The 15,708-nt window shown below is 42.9% G+C and overlaps 1 protein-coding gene across 1 annotated transcript in view; it reads right to left on the reverse strand.

The window, feature by feature from the left end:
- ST8SIA4 (ST8 alpha-N-acetyl-neuraminide alpha-2,8-sialyltransferase 4) overlaps positions 1-15,708 on the reverse strand; it is a 272,747-nt gene that overhangs the window by 164,492 nt on the left and 92,547 nt on the right. Inside the window, exon 4 of the mRNA XM_077289730.1 lies at positions 319-576. Within this exon, the coding sequence (XP_077145845.1) occupies positions 319-576 (258 nt within the window). The remainder of the gene's footprint in view (positions 1-318; positions 577-15,708) is intronic.

Here is a 15,708-nt window from a genome sequence, read left to right on the forward strand (position 1 = left end):
AGGAGAGAGATTTGCCATAAAATTGTGGATATTCTTTTAATACTTTTAGCCAGTCTCAGGTTTTTTAGCAATAATTTATACTCCCCAGAAAGTGCTTTTATAATTATGAATTCTATAATTACAATACTTCAAAGAAGAATAAACCTCCCATAAAATGCTGCACTTTTGAAGGTGAAAAATAGCATTAAATACATCACTTCATCCAGACCAGGCTCTTTTCATTTTGTGACTTTGATATATCGTTGTCAAGCACCAGAGACTGATAAGCGCCTATGATACATATGAAGTGATAATCTCCAGAAACAGACAGCGGCTCACCTTATTACAAAGTCATGGCTGTCAATCTCGTTGCCACATCCACTGTTGAGAAGGATTCCGGAATTACCCACGACTGCACAAGCCTGAAACCGGCGGCTCTTCATTGGTGATACTTCAGGCAAAAGACTGTGCAGATTGTGTGAAATATTTAGAGTACGGCGTCTATCCAGAACATAATGAATTACATCTCCCGGCTTGAAGCTGCTTTTAACTACAGATACATCTCTCTCAGCATCCAGAAACCGCAGAATATCTTTCCTAGGAGAAAGGAACATAATAAACAAATCAGCATTGCTATGGCATCCAATGCACACATCCAAACTGCAAGCAGACATCCATTGATGCTTATGTACTGTGTATAGGAAACTCTAGGCTGCATTTAGATCGCCCTAGTCACAATGTAGGGTGGCGAAACACGGACACTTTGGGTGGCATAACAGTTTGATAATAAGTATCATTATAGCAATTAATACAGTATCTGATAGTAAGCACCATTCATCATTCGAAAGTGCAAAATGTGACATTTTATAATGGAGAGTATTTGATACTACCATGAAGCCAGAACAGCAGCCACAATCATTGTGCACATAATAGACGGTTTGTCATGGCAGCACATTTTTAATTTCAATGTCCTGGAGCAATGGCTTTTACACACAACCATTTGATGAACATATAATCTAAATTTTTAGCATTCCTTAAGATTTGTGGTGACAATATTAAATACAGTATATAAAGTAGTCATCGGAATGTCTTTAAAACACTGAGATGCTAAAAAATTTGTATGCATCGCGAAGACATGAACCTTAGACTTGTATTATTTTCGGAAAATCAATAATGGTAAATGTACTGACCTAACAAGAGCTGCATACCAACCTGAGATTGTTATACAACCAATAGAGAACAAGACAAGCAGCCAAGAATGACGCCCATGTGTTGGGAACACCCAGGACATGGACTATCGTCTTAGAACAATTCCACCTAACATCTGGATCTCAGGTATTGCAGTCACACCCCAGGACCTGGCAACAAGTGCGCAAAATCAGCCATACTGCTATGAAATCTCTAGTATCAGGAGTAGATCTTAAAAGTAACCTGACTGAGATCACGCTGCTACAGCCTGTCTGTCAATCTGTCACCAGACTGCACAATACACATTGCATACATTAATACAGAAATCTCTTAAATATGCTCAGGTTGATGTACTTACTTTAAAAGGGGTATTCCCATCTCCAAGATCCTATCCCAATATGTAGTAGGTGTAATAATAATAATATTATTAGCAAGTACCTGTAATTAGAAATGTAGTATAGTTCTTCTGATTTGCCATGTCGCTTACCCCATGTGCAGGGCATTGCAGTAGCTTAGGTATCCATGGTTACAACTACTAATATAGTGACAGTTAGTTAATTGTTAGCGGTTGTTACCATGGATAGCTAAGCTAGTGCAATGCTCTGCACATGGGGGAAAGCGACATAGTGAATCAGAAGAAGTTGTTTTTGCTAATATGATTATTATGCCTACTAAATATTGGGATATGATCTTGGAGATAGGAATACCCCTTTAATAATCAATGTCAGAACGGCTGTATAATCCTTTTTAAAAACTTAAAAGGAATCTGCCAGCAGGTGTTTGCTACGTAATCTGACAGCAGCACGAGGTAGGGACAGAGACCCTGATTCCAGGTGATGTATCGCTTAGTTTATTGGGGCAGTTATGAAATTATCACACTTTTCTCTGCTGCAGATCTAGCAGAGCTCAGTTGTTGAGCTGTGTATAACCCCACCCACACCCCAGCTTTATGTGTACATTGCATAGTGACAGAGCTACAGTAGTGAGGGGCGAGGATGGACTAGGATGCATAAGACCAGATGTTCTGTAGTGATAATCTCCTGCTGATAAAACATTGATTGTACCAAAACAAAACATTTCCCAGTAAGTGACACGTCTCTGTAATCGGGACCTCTTCCACTATATCGTGGTGCTCTCAAGATTGCCCAGCAACAATCTGGTGACAGATTCCCTTTAAGGGGCAGTTCTCCTTCAGACAATTTCACACCTTCAGTGTTTTTTTTATTACAACGCTGGAGTGATGCTGCTAAACTAAGCTCGCTGAACCTAGTCATATACTCACCAGCCGCCATTTACATCCTTTATCTGCGCCAGCAGTTTTTGACCTGCCGGATAGAGTGTTTGCTGTGTGATCCGGAAGTCACAACTTAATGTAAGTCTATGAGAGTCAGGACAAGGCCAAAACGAGGCTCTCACAGACTTACATTGATTGCTTGGGATCGTTACCTCAGAAGTTGTGGTCACAAGATGGCGGTGCGGGACCGAAGTGGTGCCGGGAGGAACTGAAGACAGCGGCAGGTGATTAAAATATTAGGCAGGGAACTTAGATTAGTGGCACCACTCCAGTGCTGAAATGAAAAAAAAATGGCTCCATTGATAATAATGCTTAGGGAGAGATTTCCATTAACCCTTGCTCTCGCTGAGGAATTTGAGTATAAGCTTCGAATTTCAGATATGAATGGAAGAGCCAATTTGAAGCCCAAGCTAATTTCTGGCAAAAGCAGCAACTAATTTGGACACGATAAGTACAATTTGTATTAAGTCTAGATGTCTACAAGTTGGTTCCTAGTGTAAAATGTCTCACATTTTCCAGTACATCTACGGTGAGCAAAACAATACAACTTTTTTTCAATTTTAGGATACAATCACAACTTTTCTAAATAGAAAAAAAAAGTCTGGCAGGGCTTAATGAGATGTGGGCAGATGTTGACTGCATACTTTAGGGCAACATGGTGGCTCAGTGGTTAGCACTGTTGTTTTGCAGCACTGGTGTCCTGGGTTCAAATCCCACCAAAGACAACTTCAACAAAGAGTTTATATGTTCTTCCACTGTTTGTGTGGGTTTCCTCCGGGTTCTCCGATTTCCTCCCACACTCAGAAGACATACTGATAGGGAATATAGAGTGTGAGCCCCAATAAGGACGATGATAATGTAAAGCGTTGCGGAATTAATGGCGCTATATAAGTGATTAAAATAAATAAAATTTGATATTTTACAGTGGGGTAAAAATACCCCTCTTGCCATTTTGAGAAGTACTTTAAGCTGAGGAAGAGCTCATCATTTGTAGTATCTCAAATTTGTAATACTAAGGAATACATAAGCTTAACTAGGGCGTACAGTTACTAGATACTGATTACCTATTCTGTAGATAGGTTATCAATATCAGATCGGCGCGGGTATGACACTCAGTACCCCCACCTATCAGCCGTTATAACCAGCAGTGTTGGCTGGATGGAAATACATTGAACGAAGCTGCAATGTGATTCAGTGTGTTTCACACAAACAGGAACGGTTCATCAGTACCTAGTTTGCAAAATACAGGGATGCATACATAGAAATGCTCCCAACATACACAGGTGCACACTACATACCCACATTCACGACACACAAGGACATACTCATACATACGCTCATATCTACAGTACATTTACCTTGTATATGAACAAATGCAAACACCTCCTTTGCATATTCACCAGATAAAAGGACCCACCACATACTGTACTTAGATGTGCAGTGAGAATGCTAAATAAAAAAGAACAATCCAGCTCACCCAGTTTGTACTTGCCAGCAATACAAGGGAGAAATGCAGCCATTTTCCAGATAAAATATGCAAACAGCTTCATTCCAAAGTAGAATAAAAGTAGGAAATCCAGGCACTACAAAATTGTAGGAATAAATCCCGAGAGTTTCAGACTGAAACTTGGTCTTTGATCAATGAGCAAGGACAAAGTTTTAGTCTGAAATGCGTAGGCTTTATTCTTACAATTTTTCACACTCAATAAAGGAGTGGTCCTGCAGGTGGGACCACAGACCACATCTCTGTATCAATGCTTTCTGGCTGATGTTTTGGTCACTTTTGAATGTTGGTTGTGCTTTCACACTTGTGGTAGCATGAGACGGACTCTACAACCCACACAAGTGGCTCAGGTAGTGCAGCTCATCCAGGATGGCACATCAATGCGAGCTGTGGCAAGGTTTGCTGTGTCTGTCAGCTAGAGGCTGGAGGTGCTACCAAGAGACAGGTCAGTACACCAGGAGACGTGGATGGGGCCGCAGGAGGTTAACAACCCAGCAGCAGGACCGCTACCTCAGTTTTTGTGCAAGGAGAAACAGCATATTGTGCATGTGTCTGCACAAACGGTTAGAAACCAACTCCATGAGGATAGTCTGAGTGCCCGATGTCCACATATGGGGGCTGTGCTCACAGCCCAACACCGTGTAGGACGCTTGGAATTTGCCACAGAACACCAGGTTGTCAAATTGACCACTGGCACCCTGTGCTCTTCACAGATGAAAGCAGGTTAACACTGAGCACATGTGACAGACGTGACAGAGTCTGGAGATGCCGTGGAGAGAGATCTGTTTCTTTGACAAAAGAAAAAGAAAAAAGAGGGACGGCACTACCTTCCACTTGGAGACCTTCAGCCTCTGTGCACATCAAGTGCTTTCATGCAGAAAAGCGGTCCAAATTCCACCACAAGCTACCGGGTGCTCCTCCAGAAATCACATGAAAATCAGTGCATTGCATAAGAAAGGAAGGAGGGCACTCACCGATCTGAAGCTTGACTTTGCTTTATTAAATGTTCATTAAAACATCATGGCCGGGAGAGTAAACAAGGAGCTCCTGTAAGCAGTGTGAAGACGACAGCTGTTTCGCGCTCTCACTGCGCTTCCACGGGACTGTATATCTATATCTATAGCAAATCTATCTGTTTCTTGCAACATCCTTCAGCATGACTGGTTTGGCAGTGGGTCAGTAATTGTTATGGTTCTCAATGGCAAGAGAACATAGCCCAGCAAACATAAGAACTAGCTCTTGGAAGGATGGAAACTAAACTGACCATGAACTAAACCTGCCGCACAACTAACAGTAGCCGGGTAGCGTAGCCAGCGTTTTATCCCTAGACGCCCAGCGCCGGCCGGAGGACTAACTAATCCTGGCAGAGGAAAATATAGTCCTGGCTCACCTCTAGAGAAATTTCCCCGAAAGGCAGACAGAGGCCCCCACAAATATTGGCGGTGATTTTAGATGAAATGACAAACGTAGTATGAAAATAGGTTTAGCAAAATTGAGGTCCGCTTACTAGATAGCAGGAAGACAGAAAGGGCACTTTCATGGTCAGCTGAAAACCCTATCAAAACACCATCCTGAAATTACTTTAAGACTCTAGTATTAACTCATAACATCAGAGTGGCAATTTCAGATCACAAGAGCTTTCCAGACACAGAAACGAAACTACAGCTGTGAACTGGAACAAAATGCAAAAACAAACAAGGACTAAAGTCCAACTTAGCTGGGAGTTGTCTAGCAGCAGGAACATGCACAGAAAGGCTTCTGATTACAATGTTGACCGGCATGGAAGTGACAGAGGAGCAAGGCTAAATAGCGACTCCCACATCCTGATGGAAACAGGTGAACAGAGAGGATGATGCACACCAGTTCAATTCCACCAGTGGCCACCGGGGGAGCCCAAAATCCAATTTCACAACAGTACCCCCCCCTCAAGGAGGGGGCACCGAACCCTCACCAGAACCACCAGGGCGATCAGGATGAGCCCTATGAAAGGCACGGACCAAATCGGAGGCATGAACATCAGAGGCAGTCACCCAAGAATTATCCTCCTGACCGTATCCCTTCCATTTGACCAGATACTGGAGTTTCCGTCTGGAAACACGGGAGTCCAAGATTTTTTCCACAACGTACTCCAACTCGCCCTCAACCAACACCGGAGCAGGAGGCTCAATGGAAGGCACAACCGGTACCTCATACCTGCGCAATAATGACCGATGAAAAACATTATGAATAGAAAAAGATGCAGGGAGGTCCAAACGGAAGGACACAGGGTTAAGAATCTCCAATATCTTGTACGGGCCGATGAACCGAGGCTTAAACTTGGGAGAAGAAACCCTCATAGGGACAAAACGAGAAGACAACCACACCAAGTCCCCAACACAAAGCCGAGGACCAACCCGACGCCGGCGGTTGGCAAAAAGCTGAGTCTTCTCCTGGGACAACTTCAAATTGTCCACTACCTGCCCCCAAATCTGATGCAACCTCTCCACCACAGCATCCACTCCAGGACAATCCGAAGATTCCACCTGACCAGAAGAAAATCGAGGATGAAACCCCGAATTACAGAAAAAGGGAGACACCAAGGTGGCAGAGCTGGCCCGATTATTGAGGGCAAACTCCGCTAAAGGCAAAAAAGCAACCCAATCATCCTGATCTGCAGACACAAAACACCTCAAATATGTCTCGAAGGTCTGATTCGTCCGCTCGGTCTGGCCATTAGTCTGAGGATGGAAAGCAGACGAGAAAGACAAATCTATGCCCATCCTAGCACAGAATGCTCACCAAAATCTAGACACGAATTGGGTACCTCTGTCAGAAACGATATTCTCCGGAATACCATGCAAACGGACCACATTTTGAAAAAACAGAGGAACCAACTCGGAAGAAGAAGGCAACTTAGGCAGGGGAACCAAGTGGACCATCTTAGAGAAATGATCACACACCACCCAGATGACAGACATCTTCTGAGAAACAGGAAGATCCAAAATAAAATCCATCGAGATGTGCGTCCAGGGCCTCTTCGGGATAGGCAAGGGCAACAACAATCCACTAGCCTGAGAACAACAAGGCTTGGCCCGAGCACAAACGTCACAAGACTGCACGAAGCCTCGCACATCTCGAGACAGGGAAGGCCACCAGAAGGACCTTGCCACCAAATCCCTGGTACCAAAGATTCCAGGATGACCTGCCAACGCAGAAGAATGAACCTCAGAAATGACTTTACTGGTCCAATCATCAGGAACAAACAGTCTACCAGGTGGGCAACGATCAGGTCTATCCGCCTGAAACTCCTGCAAGGCCCGCCGCAGGTCTGGAGAAACGGCAGACAATATCACTCCATCCTTAAGGATACCTGTAGGTTCAGAATTACCAGGGGAGTCAGGCTCAAAACTCCTAGAAAGGGCATCCGCCTTAACATTCTTAGAACCCGGCAGGTAGGACACCACAAAATTAAACCGAGAGAAAAACAACGACCAGCGCGCCTGTCTAGGATTCAGGCGTCTGGCGGACTCAAGATAAATTAGATTTTTGTGGTCAGTCAATACCACCACCTGATGTCTAGCCCCCTCAAGCCAATGACGCCACTCCTCAAAAGCCCACTTCATGGCCAAAAGCTCCCGATTCCCAACATCATAATTCCGCTCGGCGGGCGAAAATTTACGCGAGAAAAAAGCACAAGGTCTCATCACGGAGCAATCGGAACTTCTCTGCGACAAAACCGCCCCAGCTCCGATTTCAGAAGCGTCGACCTCAACCTGAAAAGGAAGAGCAACATCAGGCTGACGCAACACAGGGGCGGAAGAAAAGCGGCGCTTAAGCTCCCGAAAGGCCTCCACAGCAGCAGGGGACCAATCAGCAACATCAGCACCCTTCTTAGTCAAATCAGTCAATGGTTTAACAACATCAGAAAAACCAGCAATAAATCGACGATAAAAGTTAGCAAAGCCCCAAAATTTCTGAAGACTCTTAAGAGAAGAGGGTTGCGTCCAATCACAAATAGCCTGAACCTTGACAGGATCCATCTCGATGGAAGAGGGGGAAAAAATATATCCCAAAAAGGAAATCTTTTGAACCCCAAAAACGCACTTAGAACCCTTCACACACAAGGAATTAGACCGCAAAACCTGAAAAACCCTCCTGACCTGCTGGACATGAGAGTCCCAGTCATCCGAAAAAATCAAAATATCATCCAGATACACAATCATAAATTTATCCAAATAATCACGGAAAATGTCATGCATAAAGGACTGAAAGACTGAAGGGGCATTTGAAAGACCAAAAGGCATCACCAAATACTCAAAGTGGCCCTCGGGCGTATTAAATGCGGTTTTTCACTCATCCCCCTGCTTAATTCGCACCAAATTATACGCCCCACGGAGATCTATCTTAGAGAACCACTTGGCCCCCTTTATGCGAGCAAACAAATCAGTCAGCAGTGGCAACGGATATTGATATTTAACCGTGATTTTATTCAAAAGCCGATAATCAATGCACGGCCTCAAAGAGCCATCTTTCTTAGCCACAAAGAAAAAACCGGCTCCTTAGGGAGATGACGAAGGACGAATATGTCCCTTTTCCAAGGACTCCTTTATATATTCTCGCATAGCAGCATGTTCAGGCACAGACAGATTAAATAAACGACCCTTAGGGTATTTACTACCCGGAATCAAATCTATGGCACAATCGCACTCCCGGTGCGGAGGTAATGAACCAAGCTTAGGTTCTTCAAAAACGTCACGATATTCAGTCAAGAATTCAGGAATCTCAGAGGGAATAGATGATGAAATGGAAACCACAGGTACGTCCCCATGCGTCCCCTTACATCCCCAGCTTAACACAGACATAGCTTTCCAGTCAAGGACTGGGTTATGAGATTGCAGCCATGGCAATCCAAGCACCAACACATCATGTAGGTTATACAGCACAAGAAAGCGAATAATCTCCTGGTGATCCGGATTAATCCGCATAGTTACTTGTGTCCAGTATTGTGGTTTATTGCTAGCCAATGGGGTGGAGTCAATCCCCTTCAGGGTTATAGGAGTTTCAAGAGGCTCCAAATCATACCCACAGCGTTTGGCAAAGGACCAATCCATAAGACTCAAAGCGGCGCCAGAGTCGACATAGGCATCCGCGGTAATAGATGATAAAGAACAAATCAGGGTCACAGATAGAATAAACTTAGACTGTAAAGTGCCAATTGAAACAGACTTATCAAGCTTCTTAGTACGCTTAGAGCATGCTGATATAACATGAGTTGAATCACCGCAATAGAAGCACAACCCATTTTTTCGTCTAAAATTCTGCCGTTCACTTCTGGACAGAATTCTATCACATTGCATATTCTCTGGCGTCTTCTCAGTAGACACCGCCAAATGGTGCACAGGTTTGCGCTCCCGCAGACGCCTATCGATCTGGATAGCCATTGTCATGGACTCATTCAGACCCGCAGGCACAGGGAACCCCACCATAACATCCTTAATGGCATCAGAGAGACCCTCTCTGAAATTCGCCGCCAGGGCGCACTCATTCCACTGAGTAAGCACAGCCCATTTACGGAATTTCTGGCAGTATATTTCAGCTTCGTCTTGCCCCTGAGATAGGGACATCAAGGCCTTTTCCGCCTGAAGTTCTAACTGAGGTTCCTCATAAAGCAACCCCAAGGCCAGAAAAAACGCATCCACATTGAGCAACGCAGGATCCCCTGGAGCCAATGCAAAAGCCCAATCCTGAGGGTCGCCCCGGAGCAAGGAAATCACAATCCTGACCTGCTGAGCAGGATCTCCAGCAGAGCGAGATTTCAGGGACAAAAACAACTTGCAATTATTTTTGAAATTTTGAAAGCAAGATCTATTCCCCGAGAAAAATTCAGGCAAAGGAATTCTAGGTTCAGATATAGGAACATGAACAACAAAATCTTGTAAATTTTGAACTTTCGTGGTGAGATTATTCAAACCTGCAGCTAAACTGAATATCCATTTTAAACAGGTGAACACAGAGCCATTCCAGGATTAGAAGGAGAGAGAGAGAGAAATGCTGCAATATAGGCAGACTTGCAAGAGATTCAATTACAAGCACACTCAGAACTGAAGGAAAAAAAAAAAATAAAAATCTTCAGCAGACTTCTCTTTTCTCTCCTTTCTCTGTCAATTAATTTAACCCTTTGTGGCCGGTCAAACTGTTATGGTTCTCAATGGCAAGAGAACATAGCCCAGCAAACATAAGAACTAGCTCTTGGAAGGATGGAAACTAAACTGACCATGAACTAAACCTGCCGCACAACTAACAGTAGCCGGGTAGCGTAGCCAGCGTTTTATCCCTAGACGCCCAGCGCCGGCCGGAGGACTAACTAATCCTGGCAGAGGAAAATATAGTCCTGGCTCACCTCTAGGGAAATTTCCCCGAAAGGCAGACAGAGGCCCCCACAAATATTGGCGGTGATTTTAGATGAAATGACAAACGTAGTATGAAAATAGGTTTAGCAAAATTGAGGTCCGCTTACTAGATAGCAGGAAGACAGAAAGGGCACTTTCATGGTCAGCTGAAAACCCTATCAAAACACCATCCTGAAATTACTTTAAGACTCTAGTATTAACTCATAACATCAGAGTGGCAATTTCAGATCACAAGAGCTTTCCAGACACAGAAACGAAACTACAGCTGTGAACTGGAACAAAATGCAAAAACAAACAAGGACTAAAGTCCAACTTAGCTGGGAGTTGTCTAGCAGCAGGAACATGCACAGAAAGGCTTCTGATTACAATGTTGACCGGCATGGAAGTGACAGAGGAGCAAGGCTAAATAGCGACTCCCACATCCTGATGGAAACAGGTGAACAGAGAGGATGATGCACACCAGTTCAATTCCACCAGTGGCCACCGGGGGAGCCCAAAATCCAATTTCACAACAAGTAATGGTGTGTGGTGGCATTTCTTTGGAGGGCCGCACAGCCCTCCATGTGCTTGCCAGAGGTAGCCTGATTACTAATAGGTACCGAGTCGAGATCCTCAGACCCCTTGTGAGACCATATGCTGGTGCGGTTGGTCTGGGTTTCTCCTAATGCAGGACAATGCCAGACCTCATGTGGCTGTAGTGTTTTAGCAGTTCCTGCAAGATGAAGGCATTGAAGCTATGGACTGGCCCGCCCATTCCCCAGACCTGAATCCCATTGAACACATCTGGGACATCATGTCTTGCTCCATCCACCAACGTCACGTTGCATCACAGACTGTCCAGGAGTTGGTGGATGCTTTAGTCCAGACTCATCAGGAGCATTCCCAGGAGTTGTACTGTAGGGAGGTCGTAAAGGCACGTGGAGGCCACACACAATACTGAGCATCATTTTGACTTGTTTTAAGGACATTACATCCCAATTTAATTTTGTGTGTGACTTCAAATCCAGGACTCTATTGGTTAATAAATTTGATTTCCATTGTTGTTTTTTGTGTGATTTTGTTGTCAGCACATTCAACTTTGTACAGAACAAAGTATTCAATGATAATATTTAATTCATTCAGATCTACGATGTGTTATTTGAGTGTTCCCTTTATTTTTTTGAGCAGTGTATATATCTATTTATGAGCTCGTAGCATTAGAACAATGCAATGTTAGTCCATAATTCTCCTCAGTGCACATGCATTTATCAGCAGCACGGTATAGAGTACAACGGTGTACTTGCCAGCTCTCCCCATGACACTAAGTATGCAGTAGTGCTGGGATAATCTAGTAGGTTATTCTGAAAAGGGTGGAGCTTATGCAAATTATGTTGCCGGATGTAAGTGGTTCTGGGGACAGAGTTTAAATGCCCTGATCATCTGCTACAAAACTCTGACACGTCTAAGTGGGCATTGTGAGCAAGATCTGACCTGGTATTGCAGTAACTCCTCCCTTTACATGATACCTGCAGCTGAAGCCTCTAACCCTGGCTGGTTTATGGGACTCGACCCCTCTTCAAAAGCTTGACACAGGGAGTACATTTCTTCTTTCTTTACCAAACACAAAGCCATGCTGCCTCCTCTGCTCCGTCTTTGCTGCACTCCCTGCAGATCTCTACTAGGGCTGTCAGCGCAGAGCACCCTGGAATCATTAGCGTTCAGTGCAGGAGTCTCATGTTCTATAAATGAGACTTTTATAATGGGTTCGCCTAACTCTAGCAGGTTTGTGGTTAAGCCTGTAATAGGACGCCTTACTCTAGTGGGTTTCTGTATAAGCCTGTTATAGGACGCCTTACTCTAGTGGGTTTCTGTTTAAGCCCGTTATAGGACACCTTACTCCACCGGGTTTCTGCTTAAGCCCATCATAGGATGCCTTACTTTAGTGGGTTTCTGTTGAAGCCTGTTATAGGACGCCTTACTCTAGTGAGTTTCTGTTCAAGTCTGTTATAGGACGCCTTACTCTAGTGGGTTTCTGTTTAAACCTGTTATGGGATGCCTTTCTCTAAGGGGTTTCTGTTTAAGCCTGTTATAAGACACCTTACTTTAGTGGGTTTCTGTTTAAGCCTGTCATAGGACGCCTTACTCTAGTGGGTTTCTGCTTAAGCCTGTTATAGGATGCCTTACTCTAGTGGGTTTCTGCTTAAGCCTGTTATAGGATGCCTTACTCTAGCGGATTTCTATTTTAGCCTGTTATAGGACACCTTACTCTAGTGGGTTTCTGTTTAAGCCTGTTATAGGATGCCTTACTCTACCAGGTTTCTGCTTAAGCATGTTATAGGACACCTAACTCTAGCGGATTTCTATTTTAGCCTGTTATAGGACACCTTACTCTAGTGGGTTTCTGCTTAAGCCTGTTATAGGACACCTTACTCTAGTGGGTTTCTGTTTAAGCCTGTTATAGGATGCCTTACTCTACCAGGTTTCTGCTTAAGCCTGTTATAGGACACCTAACTCTAGCGGATTTCTATTTTAGCCTGTTATAGGACACCTTACTCTAGTGGGTTTCTGCTTAAGCCTGTTATAGGACACCTTACTCTAGTGGGTTTCTGTTTAAGCCTGTTATAGGACACCTTACTCTACCAGGTTTCTGCTTAAGCCTGTTATAGGACACCTTACTCTAGCGGGTTTCTGTTCAAGTCTGTTATAGGATGCCTTACTCTACCAGGTTTCTGCTTAAGCCTGTTATAGGACACCTTACTCTAGCGGGTTTCTGTTTAAGCCTGTTATAGTACGCCATACTCTAGTGGGCTTCTGTTCAAGTCTCTTATAGGAAATGCCAGTGTTCAGAAATGTTCCTAAAAATGTTTTTATGGTTTAGTTGTGAATAGTCTTGCTTGAAGCTTGAAGTCTAGAGAATGTAATAACTGTAAACTAGTGTTTGGAGTATATTTTAATGCTGCAGGTTCTGTAATATTAAAATACATAAAAGCCTCAGTAGCTAAATATAATATCAGATTTTTCAATTTTCCGTGTGTTTGCCCTTTACCTTTATTATAGCTTTCATTCTTTTGTGCTGCCTGCTTTTAGCATTTTACAGTAATTTGTTAGCAGAATTTCTGGATATTTTTCCATGCTTCTTATGATAGCTGAAGGTTTTATATGTTAGATTGTGAGAAGCTGGAAATGAGCCTAAGTAATCTGGCACACATTTAATGATCACTGATCGGAGGTGGCTCGTCTATTCAATGTCTTGTCTCCAGCGGTGATTGGGTTCTTTGGCCAACTCATAATCATAGGAAATGAGCACAACTCATGACTATAGATGGGCAGATCAACTCACAGGACCCCAGGCCAGCGTCCAACTTAGTGCTACCTGGCGGATAGACTGAAGACTAGCAAATCTCTTCCTGTGTCCCTGACGCAACGTCATCTGTGTGACGTGATGAATAGATGACGTTGTGCCAGCCCTGACAAAACAAATGCCATGCAAGGGACACCAGAAGATGAGAGATTTACAGGTCTCCCATCTAGCCACCAAGTACCACTGACCTGGATGCTGGACCAGAATCCCGAGAATTGATCCACTAATCTCCACTCAAGATGTTTAGGTGCAAAAAGTCAAGAAATATTTCATTAAAACCCGAAGTATAATAAGACTCATAAGAATATAATGCTAATGGAAAAAAATTAGAGACACTAAATGTAATAATATTAAATCAAACTATGTTAAACTATCAAAAGTGAGATAACTTGGTCAAGGTCACATCCATGCCTCTTACCACTTTGTCTCCAGCAATAATCCTAGATGAGAATGGTCTTAAAAGTGAAGCCATTATCAGAATTTGAACGATTATTTAAAAATCAGGCTTTTGTGTTAACTGTATATTTTTTTTTTTTTAATTTGGGAATGTTTTTATTTTTCATAGCAGAATCTATATGAAAAATAATACTTAAAAATCTTGCAATTTTCACACAGGCTACTGGGGATTTTTTACTTCCTGGTTCTGGAAATCCACATGTACATTAACAACAATGAACTTGGTGATCCTGTCTGTATTGAAGCATCTAATGAGCGTGCAAAGGTCATTGTGAAGGGAGAGGGGTAGGGTCAGCTGTGACACCACCTATTTTGATCGGTGGAGCCAGTTTTATAGGTTTTGTATAGCATTAATTACCTGTCATTGTAAACCTGCTTCTCATAAGAAGCACCGGTAATGCCGACATTACAATCAGCTGTGCATAGCGTATTTATTAGTGACTAGTTCAGCCAACAGCACATATGCCCCCTATCGAGGAAGCTATTGCGGCGAAACGGCGCTGTCGGGGTTCTTGAGGGCTCCACCACCGGGACAACACTATTGTAAGTACTTGTACTCGGTTTGGATTAGGACATTTAGTTGCATTAAGCACCTTTTTGCACCATGCACTTTTTATATTTTTTTCTATCTCATTGCCGGTAGTGGGGGAACAAAGGTGTATATATTCAAGCCTGCTCCACCCCTTGAAAATTTGCAATAGGAATAGATATTATTAATAACTAGGTGTGCTACTCTAATCTGCAGCTGTCCAATCCAGGATTTGTTGTTGTTTTTTCCGGGTTGGTGTATTACCCTCAATTTTTTGGATGATTGTCCCTTGTATGTATATTTTAATATTTATGTTATTAAAGATATTATTTTATTGATATGATAATTTTTGTTGTTCCTCTTATTTCCCCTTTTGCAATTTATATGGGGGATTTATGATTAGTGATATTGTTTTGGAGGTTATTTTCACTATTTTGGACATTGGATATGTATAAGATTGTACTGTTTTCTAACAGATTGTCCACTCTATTTAGGATGGACCTAAAAGCCAGGGAAACTTCTTGGCGGTCCAAGGCTTCGGACTTATTTAAACAAGGGACTTCATCAGGACTACAGAATTTTACAGTGGAGAATAAAGAATTGTCTTTGCAGTATAAAAATGCGATTCATAAAAAAACGAGACTTTGGTGGAATAAAACCACATTAGAAAATTACTTAACGCACAATATTGTTCCTAGAGGACTAAGAGTGCAGGTATACCCTTCATTTGAGTTAGAAGACACAGAATTAATCCAGAGATGGAAAAGGGCAGCTAACACATGTGCATTTGAATTTATACAAATTATTATAGACAAAAACAAAGCAAGTATGAATGCATTGGATGAGGAAATTAATGAGCTACACAAAACTTTGAAAAAACAACTGGCAGTGGAGAAAATGGAAAACTTTATTAGTACAATGGAGAAGGATATTGATAAATAGGAGAAAGACATCAGTGAATTGAAGCTCAAAAAATTCGTTAGAGACTCAATTGACTTTGAAACTGATAAGATTTTCAGATGGCAGCTC

The sequence above is a fragment of the Ranitomeya variabilis genome, chromosome 1 (genome assembly GCF_051348905.1).
Source record: "Ranitomeya variabilis isolate aRanVar5 chromosome 1, aRanVar5.hap1, whole genome shotgun sequence".
Taxonomy (NCBI): domain Eukaryota; kingdom Metazoa; phylum Chordata; class Amphibia; order Anura; family Dendrobatidae; genus Ranitomeya; species Ranitomeya variabilis.